This window comes from Aspergillus pseudotamarii (genome assembly GCF_009193445.1).
Source record: "Aspergillus pseudotamarii strain CBS 117625 unplaced genomic scaffold BDV38scaffold_82, whole genome shotgun sequence".
NCBI classification, from domain to species: domain Eukaryota; kingdom Fungi; phylum Ascomycota; class Eurotiomycetes; order Eurotiales; family Aspergillaceae; genus Aspergillus; species Aspergillus pseudotamarii.
Genome location: NW_022475096.1, coordinates 27,691 through 42,989, shown reverse-complemented (window position 1 = coordinate 42,989; position 15,299 = coordinate 27,691). Strand labels below are relative to the sequence as shown.

At 49.0% G+C, this 15,299-nt stretch overlaps 3 protein-coding genes across 3 annotated transcripts; 2 read left to right on the top strand and 1 right to left on the bottom strand.

Annotated features, from left to right (window-relative positions):
- Positions 1-1,369: 1,369 nt before the first annotated feature.
- Positions 1,370-3,437, top strand: BDV38DRAFT_261042 (tRNA threonylcarbamoyladenosine dehydratase). Its single transcript, XM_032055986.1, has 3 exons — positions 1,370-1,896; positions 1,952-2,054; positions 2,117-3,437. Exons 1-3 carry the CDS (start codon positions 1,714-1,716, stop codon positions 3,370-3,372), a joined length of 1,542 nt encoding a protein of 513 aa, XP_031908526.1. The 5' UTR covers positions 1,370-1,713; the 3' UTR covers positions 3,373-3,437.
- Positions 3,438-3,905: 468 nt separating this feature from the next.
- Positions 3,906-6,283, bottom strand: ace1 (putative C2H2 transcription factor (Ace1); the record flags this gene model as incomplete). Its single annotated transcript, XM_032057949.1, has 5 exons — positions 3,906-4,821; positions 4,873-5,145; positions 5,195-5,430; positions 5,482-5,693; positions 5,749-6,283. The coding sequence occupies 5 exons, from the start codon at positions 6,281-6,283 to the stop codon at positions 3,906-3,908; spliced, it is 2,172 nt and encodes a 723-aa protein (XP_031908525.1).
- A 3,396-nt stretch (positions 6,284-9,679) lies between these two features.
- pex6 (AAA family ATPase peroxin 6) lies at positions 9,680-15,213 on the top strand. The gene is made up of 3 exons (XM_032052593.1): positions 9,680-10,516; positions 10,579-14,323; positions 14,388-15,213. Exons 1-3 carry the CDS (start codon positions 10,330-10,332, stop codon positions 14,887-14,889), a joined length of 4,434 nt encoding a protein of 1,477 aa, XP_031908524.1. The 5' UTR covers positions 9,680-10,329; the 3' UTR covers positions 14,890-15,213.
- The last annotated feature ends 86 nt before the right edge of the window (positions 15,214-15,299 follow it).

The window sequence follows — 15,299 nt, the reverse complement described above, 5'->3', positions numbered from 1 at the left end:
TAGAAGTTGATAGACTCCAACTAAGTGTCAATCTATCTGTTCAGAAGATATCTATACCCTTTTGAGAAATCTTATGCACATCTAATGGATGAAATTCCGTCAGGCTATGATTCAACGAACAGAGGCTCTCGTAGGCTAGGTAGTAATCTGGCTTTGGGCCCGTAGCGTCCTTCGTTCTACGCGACTGGCAAAGGCAACTTGACCTCTATGGTTTTGGTTTCACGAGCGAGCGAATGATCTATCTGCCTCCCAAGCGTGCTTGTTTTTTCTGTACTATACTCTGCATTCTATATCCTTGTGGGCCAGGCTCCGAGGCATTTAGATGACCAAGTCAAAGATCATTCCCAGAACCAGCAACGAGATGAATTGTACCGATCGATGTTTTATAAAGTGAAGTTTCCTGAAGATAATTCATGTAGATAGGATAACAATAGACTTTAACTTGCCTTCCTTACTAATAGAGCAAAACATAAACAAAGGAATTAGATTGGTGGATGGCCCTCAGATTAGCTCTCTGGTTCTCATCGGTTTCCAGGCTGTTGTGAGCCGTGTTTGCACACGGATTTGCCGGATACCATACAACTTTGGCTTTTGGTTTCACCTCGTCACCGGGCTTGCAATCATGACCTTATGAACGCCTTGAAGAAAAACGGGAAGAAAAACATATAGGAGAACAAACAGCGTCTGTCTGTTAGTGAGCAAAGTAAATTATGTCAAAGACAGTCAGAAGAGTCTTTTGCTTCTCTCTCTTTGGCCATGTTGTATGTGGAGTAGTCTGCTCAGGAGCTTTGGGGTGTCTGGTGGTCATAGAAGGGTGAAGGTATATGCGCCTGCTATGCCTGGGGTGGGTTAATCAAAGATAAAAGGAGAGCAATCTCGAGGAGAACAATTTCAGAGATGATGTTAGTAAATCGAAAAAAATCATTTCAGTGCTTGCAGTTGAGTAATCACGATTTTTCGATAATGGAGATAAAAGTTTGTAAGCACAGCCCAGCTTCTAGATTTTAAGCATTGAAAAAAATAGGCTAGGAGCTTTGGAAGATATATCGTGTTCAACTATGTGAACGCAACGCGACATCGCCACAGGTACGAGAGACTTGCTTTTTATAATCCCTTAGATCTCTGTTCTTGTCTCAGTCACTCACGCTGCAGCATGATGTCTTCTTCCATTCGACGGTGCGAAGGATAAAGTCCATCGCCTTGTATCGTGCGATACGCAGGTGTCATGAAAAGCTCTAGTGAAGGGTTATCGTCATCGGGATTAAGAAAAGTAGTCATTCTCAAGATCTGTACACGTTTGAGTCAGTGGGCGAACTCGAAAGTAGAGTAAAAGTGCATCACTTACCTGGTTTGCCGGCCAGATTAAGATAACCAACTTGCTGAGAAAGGGAAGGGATAGGAGCTGTTTTTGTCTAGAACTAATTGTGAGGGGGGTTGCACGTGACTGTATAGTAGCCGCCGGCGAGACTCCGAGAAATTCTATGGCATTACGTATGAGGCATAGACACTTCTATCTTGGAAGTCGCAATGGTAAGCACTTCTTGATCTCGGAAAAGAATTTTTTCCCACCAGAACTATTCACTCCTACAATCTATGTCATTGGCCTAACGAAGTCCTAGATCGTTTGAACTGTTCACTGACGTTTGTCCGCCGCGCTCAACTTAGAACTCACATAAGGTTGGGAAGAGAAGGTGCAAGAGATAGATTATTAGAATGTCTTCGTGGATACAGCGGCACGCTGGCTCCCAGCAGACACAGCTTGCTGCTACGGCTGTGCTCTCGGGGGCCGCTGTTGCAGGAGCTATCTTTGGGTATCAGGCGCTCAAAAGGAAAGAAGCCGTCAAGGAATTGAAAGCCTCTATTCCGAGTATCGATGAGAAACATATTGCCGGGAAGGTATTTTGTTTTGCGCAATACATGATACGCTCTTCACTGCTAACGCTGCATGTAGCTTACCAAATTCGGCGGCGCAGACCCTGTACAACAATTGAGCAAGGAAGATGAGCGCAGTGCGGCGCTTGCGCGCAGGGCGCAGTTGGGAGACTACGACGACGGTAAATACGTATATCTCGTAGGAATTGTCTGAGCCTGTTAGCTAACCCTCTTTTGTGCTTAGAGCTTATCCTTGAGCAACTTGCCCGTAATCGTGTCTTCCTCACCGATGAGGGTCTTGAGAAGCTTCGTTCATCATTCATAATAGTTGTGGGATGTGGAGGTGTCGGATCGCATGCTGCAGCTTCCCTTTCCCGGTCGGGCGTCTCTAAGATACGACTGATTGATTTCGACCAAGTCACATTATCCTCTCTAAACCGACATGCTCTCGCGACGCTTGCTGACGTCGGTACGCCGAAGGTGCACTGCATCCGCAAACGGTTGGAACAAATTACGCCGTGGACTAAGTTTGACTGCCGAAACGAACTCTTTAGCGGATCTGTTGCCGACGATTTACTTGCACCGTGGTCCATGGACGACAGTGATAAAGGACGAAAGCCAGACTACGTGCTGGACTGTATCGATAACATCACCTCCAAGGTCGAGCTGCTACATTACTGCCATTCACACTCGATTCCCGTGATTTCTTCAATGGGCGCAGGATGCAAGTCTGACCCTACATGCGTAACAGTAGGCGATATCTCGACCAGCACGGACGATCCTCTCTCGCGCAGCACTCGCCGACGTCTTAAGATCCTCGGAGTAAGCACAGGTATTCCGGTAGTATTCTCAACGGAGAAGCCCGGCCCAGGCAAGGCTAGCCTCTTGCCACTTGCAGAGGAAGAGTTCAATAAGGGCCAGGTTGGCGAGCTCAGCGTTCTGCCAGACTTCCGCGCACGAATCCTACCTGTTCTTGGAACCATGCCCGCAGTTTTTGGATACACCGTGGCAAACCATGTCATCTGTGATATTGCAGGATACCCGAGAGACTACAGCATTGCCAGGAAAGGCAAGGATAAAATATATGACTCGGTCCAGACGGCTACCCAGGGCTTCATGGAGCGGTTGGTTAGAGTTGAGGTTGGTCAACATGTCATTGGCCTTCGTCTTCCAATTACCAAGGACGACGTCGTTTTCCTTGTGGACGAGATCTGGCGAGGAAAGAGTGCTATCACCGGCCTTCCTGGCCGACTCATTCTCGTTCCATGGGAGCGGCCAGCTCGCGGGTTTGTGCCTGACCCTGAGTGGGAGAAACAAGGACAAAAATTCCTTCCGTTTGAGCTGATGGACCTTGTGTGTATGACTAAGGAGGAAAGTGCCAAACACGAGAAGGAAGTTCTCTTGGGCGAGAAGAAACCGGAAGACTTATACGATGAGAAAACGATCCAGAGGGTCAAGGAGCGAATGGAGGAGGCAGGGTTCTACGAGAAATATCGGTAGATGACTTTTTTCAATCCCGTAACATAAATATTATGAAGCATGAAGTTTACTGTATTTGACGTTGTATAAAGGTGTTCTACACCACTCCATGGATACACTGACTACGGACTACGAGGGATAAGGATGACGAATGATCTTAGACGATAATATGGAATTCCTAGTCAAGACAAGAGTGTAGATATCTAGCAATTTGTCGTCCAACCATTAGACGGACGTTCTGGAAATAGTGATTGTGTCCTTAAAATAGTAACATGCAGCTTTCGATGTCCATGATACAAAAGAATGTCAACAGCAAAAAGATGTTGCTCTGAATAGAATGTGTTTCTTGAAAAATAGTGATGAAAACTTCCAATGCCAATGATACCAAGTTCTTGCTGATTCGAACACCGTTAATCCGCCATAAAGCCGTTAATACACGAGGCCCCTATCCAAACACCATGCGTATTGCACATATTTTTAAAACAAAAGCGAAAGGCCTTAAACCATAAGACAGCATTGCATCAATAACAGGACTATAGTCCTGGTCTTCCACTCTACATGGAAGGTTGGTCAGGTTTGCACATGAAATCATCCCAACCATCTAGTCCAAACTGCGCATTTGGATTGGCCTCAAGCTGAGGCTGGACAGTCTCATAGCCCATGAAGGTTGAGTTGTACATTGGGTCGGTCAGAAAATCCATGGGATTCTGCTCGAACATGCTAGGCACATCGCCAAATCCGCCGCTCACGAACAACAAGCTCTCCTCGGTTTTAGGTTGCATGTACGGCTCAAATGAGAACATCGAGTTGTCGGGGAATGGATTGATAGGATCAAAAGGTGAGTGAGTGCTTCCCGAGGGTGGTGTGAGAAACTCGCTCGATCCGGAGGCAGGACTTCCAATACCAGGCACTTGGGGCTGGTTCAAGTCGAAGTTTGCGCCAGGTGGGAACCCTTGGGCATCATTCATATTATGGTAGGGAGAACCGCCAAGCGAAGTGGGGCTGTTCGAGAATAATTGAAAGTCCTCAGTCTGGGTCGGAACGGGTGGGTCGGCGAATGAGAACGGTATTGCCTCAGGGAAGGCAATAGGAGGCTCACTAGGGGAAACAGTGGGGCCTGTCGTGGGTGTAGAGAAGTCGCCTGTCGGGTTGGAGGCAGCAGGAGATGGGATACCGCTGGTCTGGGGAGTAGGCTGAGCGGATCCCTGCTTAACAGGCTTATTCTTGCCGTTGTTCTTCGTCCGTTCATACACCCAGCCGTGCGTCTTCTCCATGTGCTGCTTGCAATTGCTCTCCCTCTTCGATGCGTAAGTGCAGCCAGGCTGATGGCATCTGAACAACCGGGGGTTCTTGCAGTGTTTGTCATTGTAATGACGCTCCGTCTCCTTCTCAGTCGGGAAGCCCAATTCGGAATACTTGCATCCCCTTTCAGGGCACTTGTAAGGACGAGAGTGGGTCTTCTCGTGTTTACTACTATGTATTAGCATGTACATATTGGATGAGAGGAGAATGTGGACTCACGTAAGATCACATGGTCGCTTCAAGACTTTGTCGCAGAACTGGCACTTCTGGTTGATATCCATCGGGGGAGCATTCTTCTTGCGGCGGGCCATGGACCGTTCAACTCCCTCATCTACCGTTTCCACACTCAAGGTACGCTTGAAGGTTGGGATGGCGTGTTCGTCGTACGGCTTTCCTGTCTGCAAGGAAATGGACTTGCCATCCTTGTGCATAACAAGCTCCGCAGGCCGTCCAGTTTCGGACATGCCTCCCTCAAGGGTGAGTCGGGGCTCACTATTATTGAAATCAGCCATCATCTTCCAAAAACCAGACATGAACATACATGGACTTAGTGGCTTTCTCGCCGTTGGTTGCAGAGTCCTGTCGGGACCGGGCTGCGTCTCGAATCCTGGCGAAGCGATTGATCTGGGTGATAAGGTCGAGGAAGTAGTTGTTCGAATATGGCACATCGTTGGGCAAGGTCAAATCCCTGCCCCGAAGGTAGCCAGAAGTCTCGTGAAGGCAGTGAATCGTGAATCGGCAAAAGGAGTACCAGGCTGCAGTAGGTGCCTTCACGTCCTATAGGCGATATAAGCGATGCTCAGTGAGTTATTATGGCGGTCAACTTACAGGAGTGGAAAAGAGAAGGGTTTTCTCAACATCACGCAGACACTTGAGCTGGTCTTTCTCGATTTGCTGATGGGCGCATCGGACAAGAGGATGGAATAGCTGGAATTTGTCCTTCATAAGCAGGGGGAACAGAATACGGCCCTGTATCTCAACGCGGGCAGTAGCAGACAGTTTGTGTCCAACGCTAGCTTGGCACACTTGGCCAGCTGTCACTATCAGGGAATTAGCCCATAGCGGACAAAGAATGACTTGTCACCAAGTACGTACCGTTGCCTTTAGTAGATGACATGGTTTCGATGCTGCCAATAGAACTGCCCAGGCCACTATCGGATGTATGGTGATTCACCCTTCGAATCTTCTTGCGGGACTCCTTGGGCTCCTGTGGCGTAGGTTCGGGTTGCTTGGTGGAATCCCCTGTGGAAGCACGGGATTTAACGTGTGTCCTCAAGATACCTCGGGGAACAGGGAGCTCGTCTCGGGGTTCCGATGAGTCGTGCTTTGAAAGAGAGTCAAGATCGAAGCGGTTAAGAATATGGGCCATACGCCGCTGGCCGGCGGCTATAGCTTCCAAAGCTTTAGGGCATGTAGGTGAGCGGCGTGGTAACAGTTTTAAATCTAATATTGGATCACGATCGGACCGAGGTCGGTTGGAAGAGTGGAAAGTTTCTCCTTTAACCAAGCGCAAATTTGACGGTAGTGAATGGGGTGACGAGTCACTCGAGAGCGAGGGAGGGGGGCGATTAAGTACTCGACGTCGAGGATGACGCCGGTCTGATTCGTCGACAGGCTGAGCGGAAGACATGGTTGAAGAGACGCTCACAACAATAGCTGTCGATATTTAGGGTCTAAGCGGTCCATTGATAAGTAGCCATTCTATAGAATACCACCCGTAGCACAGTACGAAAAGGGCGCAATAAAAGACGATATAGAATAACAAGAAAAGGGTAGTTGGAGTTGAGGAGCGGTTCTTACTATTCTTGGTACTGTTATGACGCCAAAGTGAGGTAGTGGGTATAGAGCGATAACTGGTCATTCGAATCGAGAATTACAAAAGGGGGATAGGCGCCCCGTGGAGCGGAAGCTGTCTGACAGGGCCCTTAGCGGTTGGTGTATAGTAATGACTAAAGAGAGAGGGTCAATTTTTGAGAAAAGGCACCAGGAGGTCGGAGGGATTGAAGCCTTGTAGATATGGGACTTTGAAGGAGACGATGGAGATAGACATTCGATGATATGTCTGGAAGATGAAAGACAACGATGGAGGCTGAGTCGTCTTGGATGTCTGCCTGATAGACGAGGGGATCTAAGCCACAATTGGAAAAGTTCTGGTGGGTCTTTCTTACTATCATTGGATACTCGTGGCCTTACCACCCCACTGGCCAGGGATCTTCGGCCGTAAGCCCATCGTTCAGCGGCTACTCCCAATACACCAGCGTACCCGTAACGACGCAATCACCAATGACTTAAGCCTGGGTTTTCTCTGCCGTCTCAATTATCCATTCTCATTCTTTAATTGAGAATGGATCGGAAACCGTTATCTCTCTTTCTCCGCGTCCTTAAAGTCCCACTTTTATTTTATTTATTTATTTTTTTTATGTATGCCAATAAGGGGGGGGGGTTGTTAAGTTTTTAATCCTGTACCAGTAAAACATCCCACTTGGCCCCCAGATTATGTTCTTCCCTCATGGAAGAGCCGTTCCGAAAATAGCCACCAATACGGCTAGACTCCTGAACTTGAACCCATTTCCTTTTCTGGTCCCCGCGGAACCCGACCTCGGAATTCTCTCTGAACTATTAAATAGGTGCAAAAAGGAAAAAAAAAAAAAGAACAGGAAAAAGAAGAAAATTTCTGAGTTTGGCTGTGAGTCTCTCTCTTACTTATTTTTCTTTTTACATACACTTAGGGTATTCTCCACGTAGTGTTACAGCATGGTAACCTCAGGATTGCGAACGCTTTGAGTCAAAAGATTTAGAGTTCCACCGGCGCATCACTGCCATCATCATCGTCGTCCTCGTCATATGATGTTGCTACAGAACTCCTGCCAACCGGAACTTGAAGTAATCAATTGTATTGGCTCGATTTGGCAAGGGCCGTTTCTGAATGTGGCATGTCGCTCGTAGGGTCAAAAAACCTGCATGTCCACGACATTCCTACTAGTCCTCATTCTCATCCACCTATGTTCTAGATACTCCTAACCTTATAGCTTTGCATCTTGGGCCAGTGAGCATTGGCCTCGTAGCCACAACCTCCACCTCAATCTTCGTACTGTACGTACATACCGATGGGAGTACATGAGCCTCATGACGATGAACCGCTACACTGCTTTTTCCTAGTCATTTCTCCGACCGCTGGAAATCAAACGGCAACCAATTAGGTGACTCAGGCAGAGTCCAAGTGTCGGTGACTGCTGACTTCCAGTCGGGTTAATATTTTTTTCTTTTTTTTCCTTTCGCCTCTCCTTCTATTTTGCGGGATTTACTCCAACCTGGTAGTAGGAAGTACTGTCAGGGCCCCACCTCCATTAGCCTTGTACATACTCCGTTCACTCCCAAGGCCAAACACTGAGGGCGATAAGAGCCCTTATCCACCAATAAATTGGTGATCTGTCCTTTTCCAGGGTGAAGTTCTACGAGGATGTAAGTACGTACCTATTCTCCGGAATAACCTCCCGGGCCGTACGGAGGATGATGCACTTACAGCCTCTCTCACACCCACTCACTCACTCACACCGTGGACATCTACGGACTATTCCGCTATTAGTTAGATCTTACTTTTCATCATTCTATACTGTTTCATTGTTGCCTGAGGTATATTATTCTGACCGTTTACGGTCCGTACCATAGGTATGGATGAGGGCAGAAATATGGGTGCCTTGATACCCCCGTGTCTTGCGTAAGTCGGTGATCACGACTGGTCTCGGCGAATCCCACCTTAGGTAGCAAGATTCTCAGAGAAGCCAATTTACTGAGATGCTTAGTTCTCTGGTAGCATCTAGCCTAACAAGCACGTCCATAACAATTCTCAAGTCATTGCGGGGTGAAGGTATGACGCAGCTGCCATTCATCTAGGTAAATTAGGCCCTGGATAGAACTTCGGAATTTGATAGCCTAAAATGCATTGCAAGATTCTCAAGTGAACTACTTCTGACCTGACAACAAACGACTGCTTCCAAGGCATGGGTCTGACTTTGTCATTTTGTATTCATTTGTCGATGCTTCACTTAAGGCACCCTAAGCTTCGTGTGCAGAAAGAAAGCTGCATTTAACGGTCCCCATTGGGAATCCGCGTGTGTTGATACGAAGCTCTGCGACGAAGCTTTCAGAGGGAACGCCTTAGCGACCCTGGGACCACTACGTACGGTCTCAGTTGAACACATGGTGAGGTCTCATTCATACGCCGTTCGGTCCTTACATGGTGCATTCGTTTTGTTCAAGAGCAGCGTGTTCGGGCAGGTGTGTTCTACGACACATTAGCCGTGCCACTCACTTCCATCCGGGGTCTGGTTCCTCTAACACTGTCTTCATGTCTAACCCTGCTTTCATGACGCATACACGGTCAGTGGGCATCTGGAACGATGACTGGGCACCTATCGCGGGGAATCTAGGCCTGTTCAACCACACATGAAAGATACGCTCGTCGTATAGATTCCGAGTTGTCTTCAACTGCTGACACAGTGGTCTACATTTTAGATATGGTGCGACTACGCTTGTAAGTCGTCGAATCAACCTATGAATATCTCTTTGTAATTTGGAACTGTCGATTGAAAGCTTTCCATCCCACCTCTCTTCTGTGGTGTCCCAGGGCTCACAATAGAAACGAGCCCTAGATCCCTATCTATCAGGAATGATGAGAATGCTCCAGTCGGACTCTGAGTCAGTCATTTCCCATGGTTCAGCGCTGACTCATAGCCATACTCAATCGATCTTGGAATACCACTCTCGGATTTCTTGAGTTCCAATGCGTCCTCTGTTCAGACTCAATAGTTCGAACGATATATCCATTGACGATCCTCTAAATTCATTGTCAAAATGATGAGAAGCGCTTCTGGCTATCCTAAATCCGTTTATTGATAAGCTAAAACATCTTTAACCTTGGGCGCCATGTCGCTGAGATACCACTCAGGAGGGAGAAGTTCATGCATGGACACTCCGCATGTTTTCTAGATATGAAGGCACGGCTATACATAGTTGAGCAATATTAAATTTAGTTTCATGGGTAATTTGTCTCCAGGTTGAAGCTTGATGGTCTATAGATCGCTACAGAATCACATGGGTTGTTTATATATTAACAAATCGGGGGCCCATTTCTTTTACGCGATGTTGTGAGTAACATTTTTTGTGCCCTACATAGAAAGACGGCTATACAGTATGAGCTGTGCTACTCGACGGACTGATTGCAGTGCCTTTTAGCCTACGGCGTATCCTCAAATTCCTCGAGAGGGAACATATGAGCAGACCTTACCTACTCTGTACCTGGTGTACTCGTAGTGCAGTCCAGTCCAATGGATAGTACTACCCAATAGAGACTAGTAATCAAATCTCGTGAAGCAACTTAGTGGCATTGGACCTCGGCTTCGGAAATGGGCAGAAAGTGCGGGCGGTGCCGAGAGCCCGGCAACCGGTTCCCCCGGACTTTCTCCAAGATCACTTGCCTGGAGTTGATCGGTGAATTACACCACTCCCTAGGACATTTGTTAATGCGATTCTTGCCCAGGATAATTGGCTGATGGATATGACTGGTTGATTCGACTTGTTTTCTCCCAGTCAATCTTCTCTTGCTTCAAACACGACATCTACCTGCCGGCCGACGGTAATTGACTGGACACTCTACACCCCCCCCCCCCCCCCAACATGGATCTCGAGCGCCGTGACTTGAATCCTGACCAGACGAGGCGACGGAGGCGAAACGTCGGTCGGAGATGCCTGCGCAATAGAGCTCCTGTCTCCGCGAGGTTTACCTTGGACCACCAGCTACGTGGAAATGTCGGTGTCCTGTCCGATGATCTGGCAAGCGACTTCTTTCAATTGTCCTCCACCGGTAAGCAAGGTTGAACCATCTAAGTAACTTGTCTGACTTTTCCCATCTGCGCTCGGTTGTAGACGAAGGGCAGGAGGGTAGCGAAGTCCGCCATGTCGCTATCTCACCATACGTTCCGGGTTATAGCTCCGTTGAGGATCTTGCTTGGACCGTCATTCCCGTTCGGCCACAGTCTAAAAGCCGCCCTCACGGATCTCCGCTTCCTCATTCGACCATTGCTTTCCCTGACTCTGCAGATTCATTGCAGCCATTCATGCAAGCCCTGAGCAAGCTCGATCCCACACGGCATTCACTCCAATCCCAGCGGTCTGTCGAGATAAGGGTTCTGGATGTTGTTCCTTTGCGCCTAGATACGATCTATGTCACAGTGGAGCGAAACCTGCTTCGGAACCATGATGATATTCAAAATAAGTTTGCTGGTGGGTTCACTAACAGCTTACATGGACCCAATGGACTTTGGGCGAAGGCGGGGAAGGGATTGGACACCAAAAGGTATTCTAAGAAGGCTGCGGCCGAGGCTGAAGAAAGGCTTACCGCAGCGGTACGCGAGGCCCTGGGAGCGCAGCAGGTGGTGCATACTGGCGATGTGCTACCGCTTCCCTTACCACCACACCCCATAACATATGCGCCACCACCCCCGGCGCAAATCTCGTTCTGCGAACCCGTTTCCCAAGGTCTGCTGATGCCGACGACCAAAATCGTCCTGGTTCAAGCGCGGCCGCATGGCCCTCGGACCCAGCGAAGTTTGAGGTCAGGCTCAGGCTTACTCAAGCAGGTAGCCGAAGATGAGGCTGATGATACCTCCAATGAGCAATTTTACTCGGCTGCCGAAGAGAAGGCCGCAGAGAGTAACACGGAGGTGGAAAGTACCTCTACCGCCGATGAATCGGAGACGGAAGGTTCTGGAGGGAACACGAGTGACACATCGGATGATTCTTTGGATGACATGATCTCCCTTTCTGCCCCTGAACTGCCTCAATCCGGCGTCATGTCCGCGATGACTGCGGCAACTCCACGTGCAGGAGGCCGACGGGCTGACGGCATTCATACTCCAGGTTCCGTAGCCTCAAACTTTACTTCGTCAACCATGCGTCCCGGACGAGTTGGCGGTGGCAAGGTCTTTAAGGCGGAGGGTCTACTGCGTGGCATACCCAATGAACTCTTACATCCTAGGCCGCGGGAAGAAGACGACTCTGAATCGTTCATATTTGTAGATATCAATACACTTGCGAAGATAGGCTGCTTTTCTGGGGATTGGGTGAGGATCGAGGCCACAGAAGAGCCGCAATCCAATATATTCGCCTCCATAAAACTGGGAAGCTTCAATGAACAGAATGAAGACGCTGGTGATTGGCGCGCGGTCAAAATCTATGGTTTGCCCGGCCTTCCATCCGCCAAACCCCGGTATTCAATCAATCAGTCTGGGGAGAGACGCTCAAGCATCTCCCAACGCCCTCCGCTGCGTTTGACACCATCGGTCTTTGTTCCTCCTCTACTCCTGAACAACTTGGAAAACCCGAAATATCTTCGCATATCACCGATGACTTTCATTGGAGGAAATGGGAGTTCAAAACCAGGCCTTCTGAACCAGATGAAGGCCAGCTCGGCAAGAAACCCACCTTTGGCAAAGGAAGTGACTTTGCTCAAAGTATCTACCCCACTCTCCATGGATCGCGCTCTTCAACCGGCCTTGTTTGCCGGGCTCAAACAATATTTTGAGTCCAAACGGCGCCTTCTCAAAAGTGGAGATCTCGTGGGAATCAGCGTTGATGAAGGTCTTGGTAGAGCTGTATTCTCAGGACCTGCTGCGAGCGACGGGGTAGCTCCGGATGATGATCTTACGACCCGGTTAGGCCAGGTGGTGGATTCTGATCGTGCCGGATCGAGAAAGGTTGGTGTCGCTTGGTTTCGCGTTGGACAAGTGCTTCCTAGCTTGTCGGATGAGCCAGATGAAGCGAGAGAAGACCAGTGGGGAGGTGTTGCTATCATTGATTCGGCGACTACTAGAATGGTACAGGCTGGGAGCGATGTGAGCAGAGTCCCGGGCACTCTGAACAATGGCTGGGAGTACTGGCTTGGGGTGAAGGCCGTGCCGAAGACTGCTGGCGACGTCCAAACCCCTCATGGCCTGGTAACTGAATCGCCGCAGTCGTATGTACCGCCTCTCCAAGAGCGCCTCCGAGACTTGATGTCGGTAGCTACAAGTCCTCGCGCCATCCAGCTCGGCATGAAACCTGTCGTCATACTGCTGAGATCCCAGCAAAGACACATAGGAAAGGCTACGCTGGCAGCACGAGCATGCGCAGATATTGGTCTTCATACCTTCTCGATCGACTCGTACGATATATTAACCGAAGGCGGAGCGAACGGTGGTGACGTGAAAACTGAAGCATACCTGAAGGCTAGAGCGGATCGCGCATTCCATTGTGGAGCCAACTGCACAGCCCTTCTGATAAAGCATATTGACGTCTTAACGGCGGACAGGATCGTTTCTGCAATGAATGAGATCGTGGCCGATGCAAGGGTCATAGTGGCCACGACAACAGATGTCGAACAAATCCCGGAGGGCATTCGCAGCCTGTTTACCCATGAATTTGAGATGATGGCACCGGAGGAAAAAGAGCGTGAAGGCATCCTTCATAATGCTATTTCTGAACGAGGCATCAAGATCTCCCCTGATGTAGATCTAGGCTCGGTGGCGCTTAAAACTGCTGCTCTAGTTGCGGGAGATCTGGTTGACGTTGTTGAACGTGCTTCTTCCGTGAGGGCTGCACGTCTGGAGAAATTAGCCGAAACCGCAAGCGAAAACTCGGAGTCAAAAGTTAGCACCAGGGACGTTCTTGTTTCCGGGGGTGATGCAGCCCGAGGCGTTACCAAGGCCGACTTTGACGCAGCTGTTGATGCCGCAAGGAAGAATTTTGCTGATTCAATCGGCGCGCCAAAGATCCCGAACGTTAGCTGGGATGATGTGGGTGGTTTGACAAATGTCAAGGATGCTCTCATTGAAACCATCCAACTGCCCCTAGAGCGACCTGAGCTATTCGCCAAAGGCATGAAGAAACGCAGCGGTATCTTATTCTACGGACCGCCAGGTACGGGAAAGACTTTACTCGCCAAGGCGATTGCCACAGAGTTCTCTTTGAACTTCTTCTCCGTCAAGGGGCCTGAGTTACTTAATATGTACATTGGTGAATCCGAAGCGAACGTTAGGCGCGTCTTTCAACGCGCTCGGGATGCTCGCCCGTGTGTTGTGTTCTTTGATGAACTGGACTCAGTCGCTCCGAAGCGTGGAAACCAAGGAGATAGCGGTGGTGTAATGGACCGTATCGTCAGTCAGCTGCTTGCCGAACTAGATGGTATGAATGGTGGCGAGGAAAACAGCGGCGGTGTTTTCGTAATTGGCGCTACAAACCGCCCGGATTTGTTAGACACGGCACTCCTACGTCCCGGTCGTTTCGACAAGATGCTCTACCTTGGAGTGTCTGACACACACGAGAAACAAGCCACGATCCTAGAAGCGCTTACAAGGAAGTTTGCTCTTGCACCTGAGGTATCACTGCGCAGGGTTGCGGAGCAGCTGCCTCTTACGTACACGGGTGCTGACTTGTATGCCCTGTGTTCCGATGCTATGCTCAAGGCTATCACTCGGAAGGCAACAGCGGTGGATGAGAAGATCAAACAGCTGCCAGGAGAACCTGTCACCACTGCTTACTTCTTTGACCACCTTGCCACACCGGAAGATGTAACGGTTACGGTTGCAGAGGAGGACTTCATTCAGGCACAGAACGAACTCGTCCCCAGTGTTAGGTATGTATTATTGATATGTTTTGCTATAGTTTTCTCGAAACAGATGAATACTAACGGTATGCAGTGCCAAAGAGTTGGAGCATTTCGAACGTATCCGACAGACATTCGAGTCTGTTGATAAGAAACAAGATTCAAGCAACAATTCTGCGGCGCAGCCACCTCGAACTATCGCAGATGCTCTTGAAGCACTCGAACTAGGAGACCAACTGAATGGTAGTATAGGTGGACCTGTCACGAATGGCGATTACCTTCCTGCAGGCAGCGGCAAAGGTAAAGGGAAAAATGGACAGCAAACCATGCGGAGCGTGAGTAATCACTCGACTAGCAGTAAAGGGAAAGGCAAGAGCCCCGCTGGCGCCGGAGCGAAATTGAAGAATAAGAGCCTCGCTGCTCCTAGCAACGATTCTGATTCTTCTCTTGATGGTCCCACTCCGGGCTCAAGGGCCGATAAGAGTATTTCCCACTACGATGATGTTGGTGAGGAAGATGGCGCTACCAATGGCGATGAGGATTACATCATTCGGACCGACCATCTTGTTCATGCCGACGGTGATAGCTCGAAGTGAACAGGCGTTGATGCTCAGGCGCATTTGGCCTTATCGGAAATCTGACCGGGGTTGGTACTAGTTGTGTATAGGTATGAATCAAGGCCTTGGGAATGTGTATATAATGTTACATTTGAGCAGCATGAAGAAGACGACTGGCTACTACTATGATGCCCAGAAAGATTCTTTGTATATCCCGTGACAATCGTGGCCTGAGGCACGGTCGGGGAACTACTATGTATTCAATTATCAGACGCACATATTGATGAACTCCACACAGCCTTATCAAAGGTTGAATTAAATGACTCAACTCTTTCGATAACGTCACTATCTCTCATTTTGTTGAAGATAATCTATCTTTCCATTATATTTCGATATTACAATAGACAAGCTCCCACACCAGACCAAGAATAGCCAACGGAAGGCTGCGG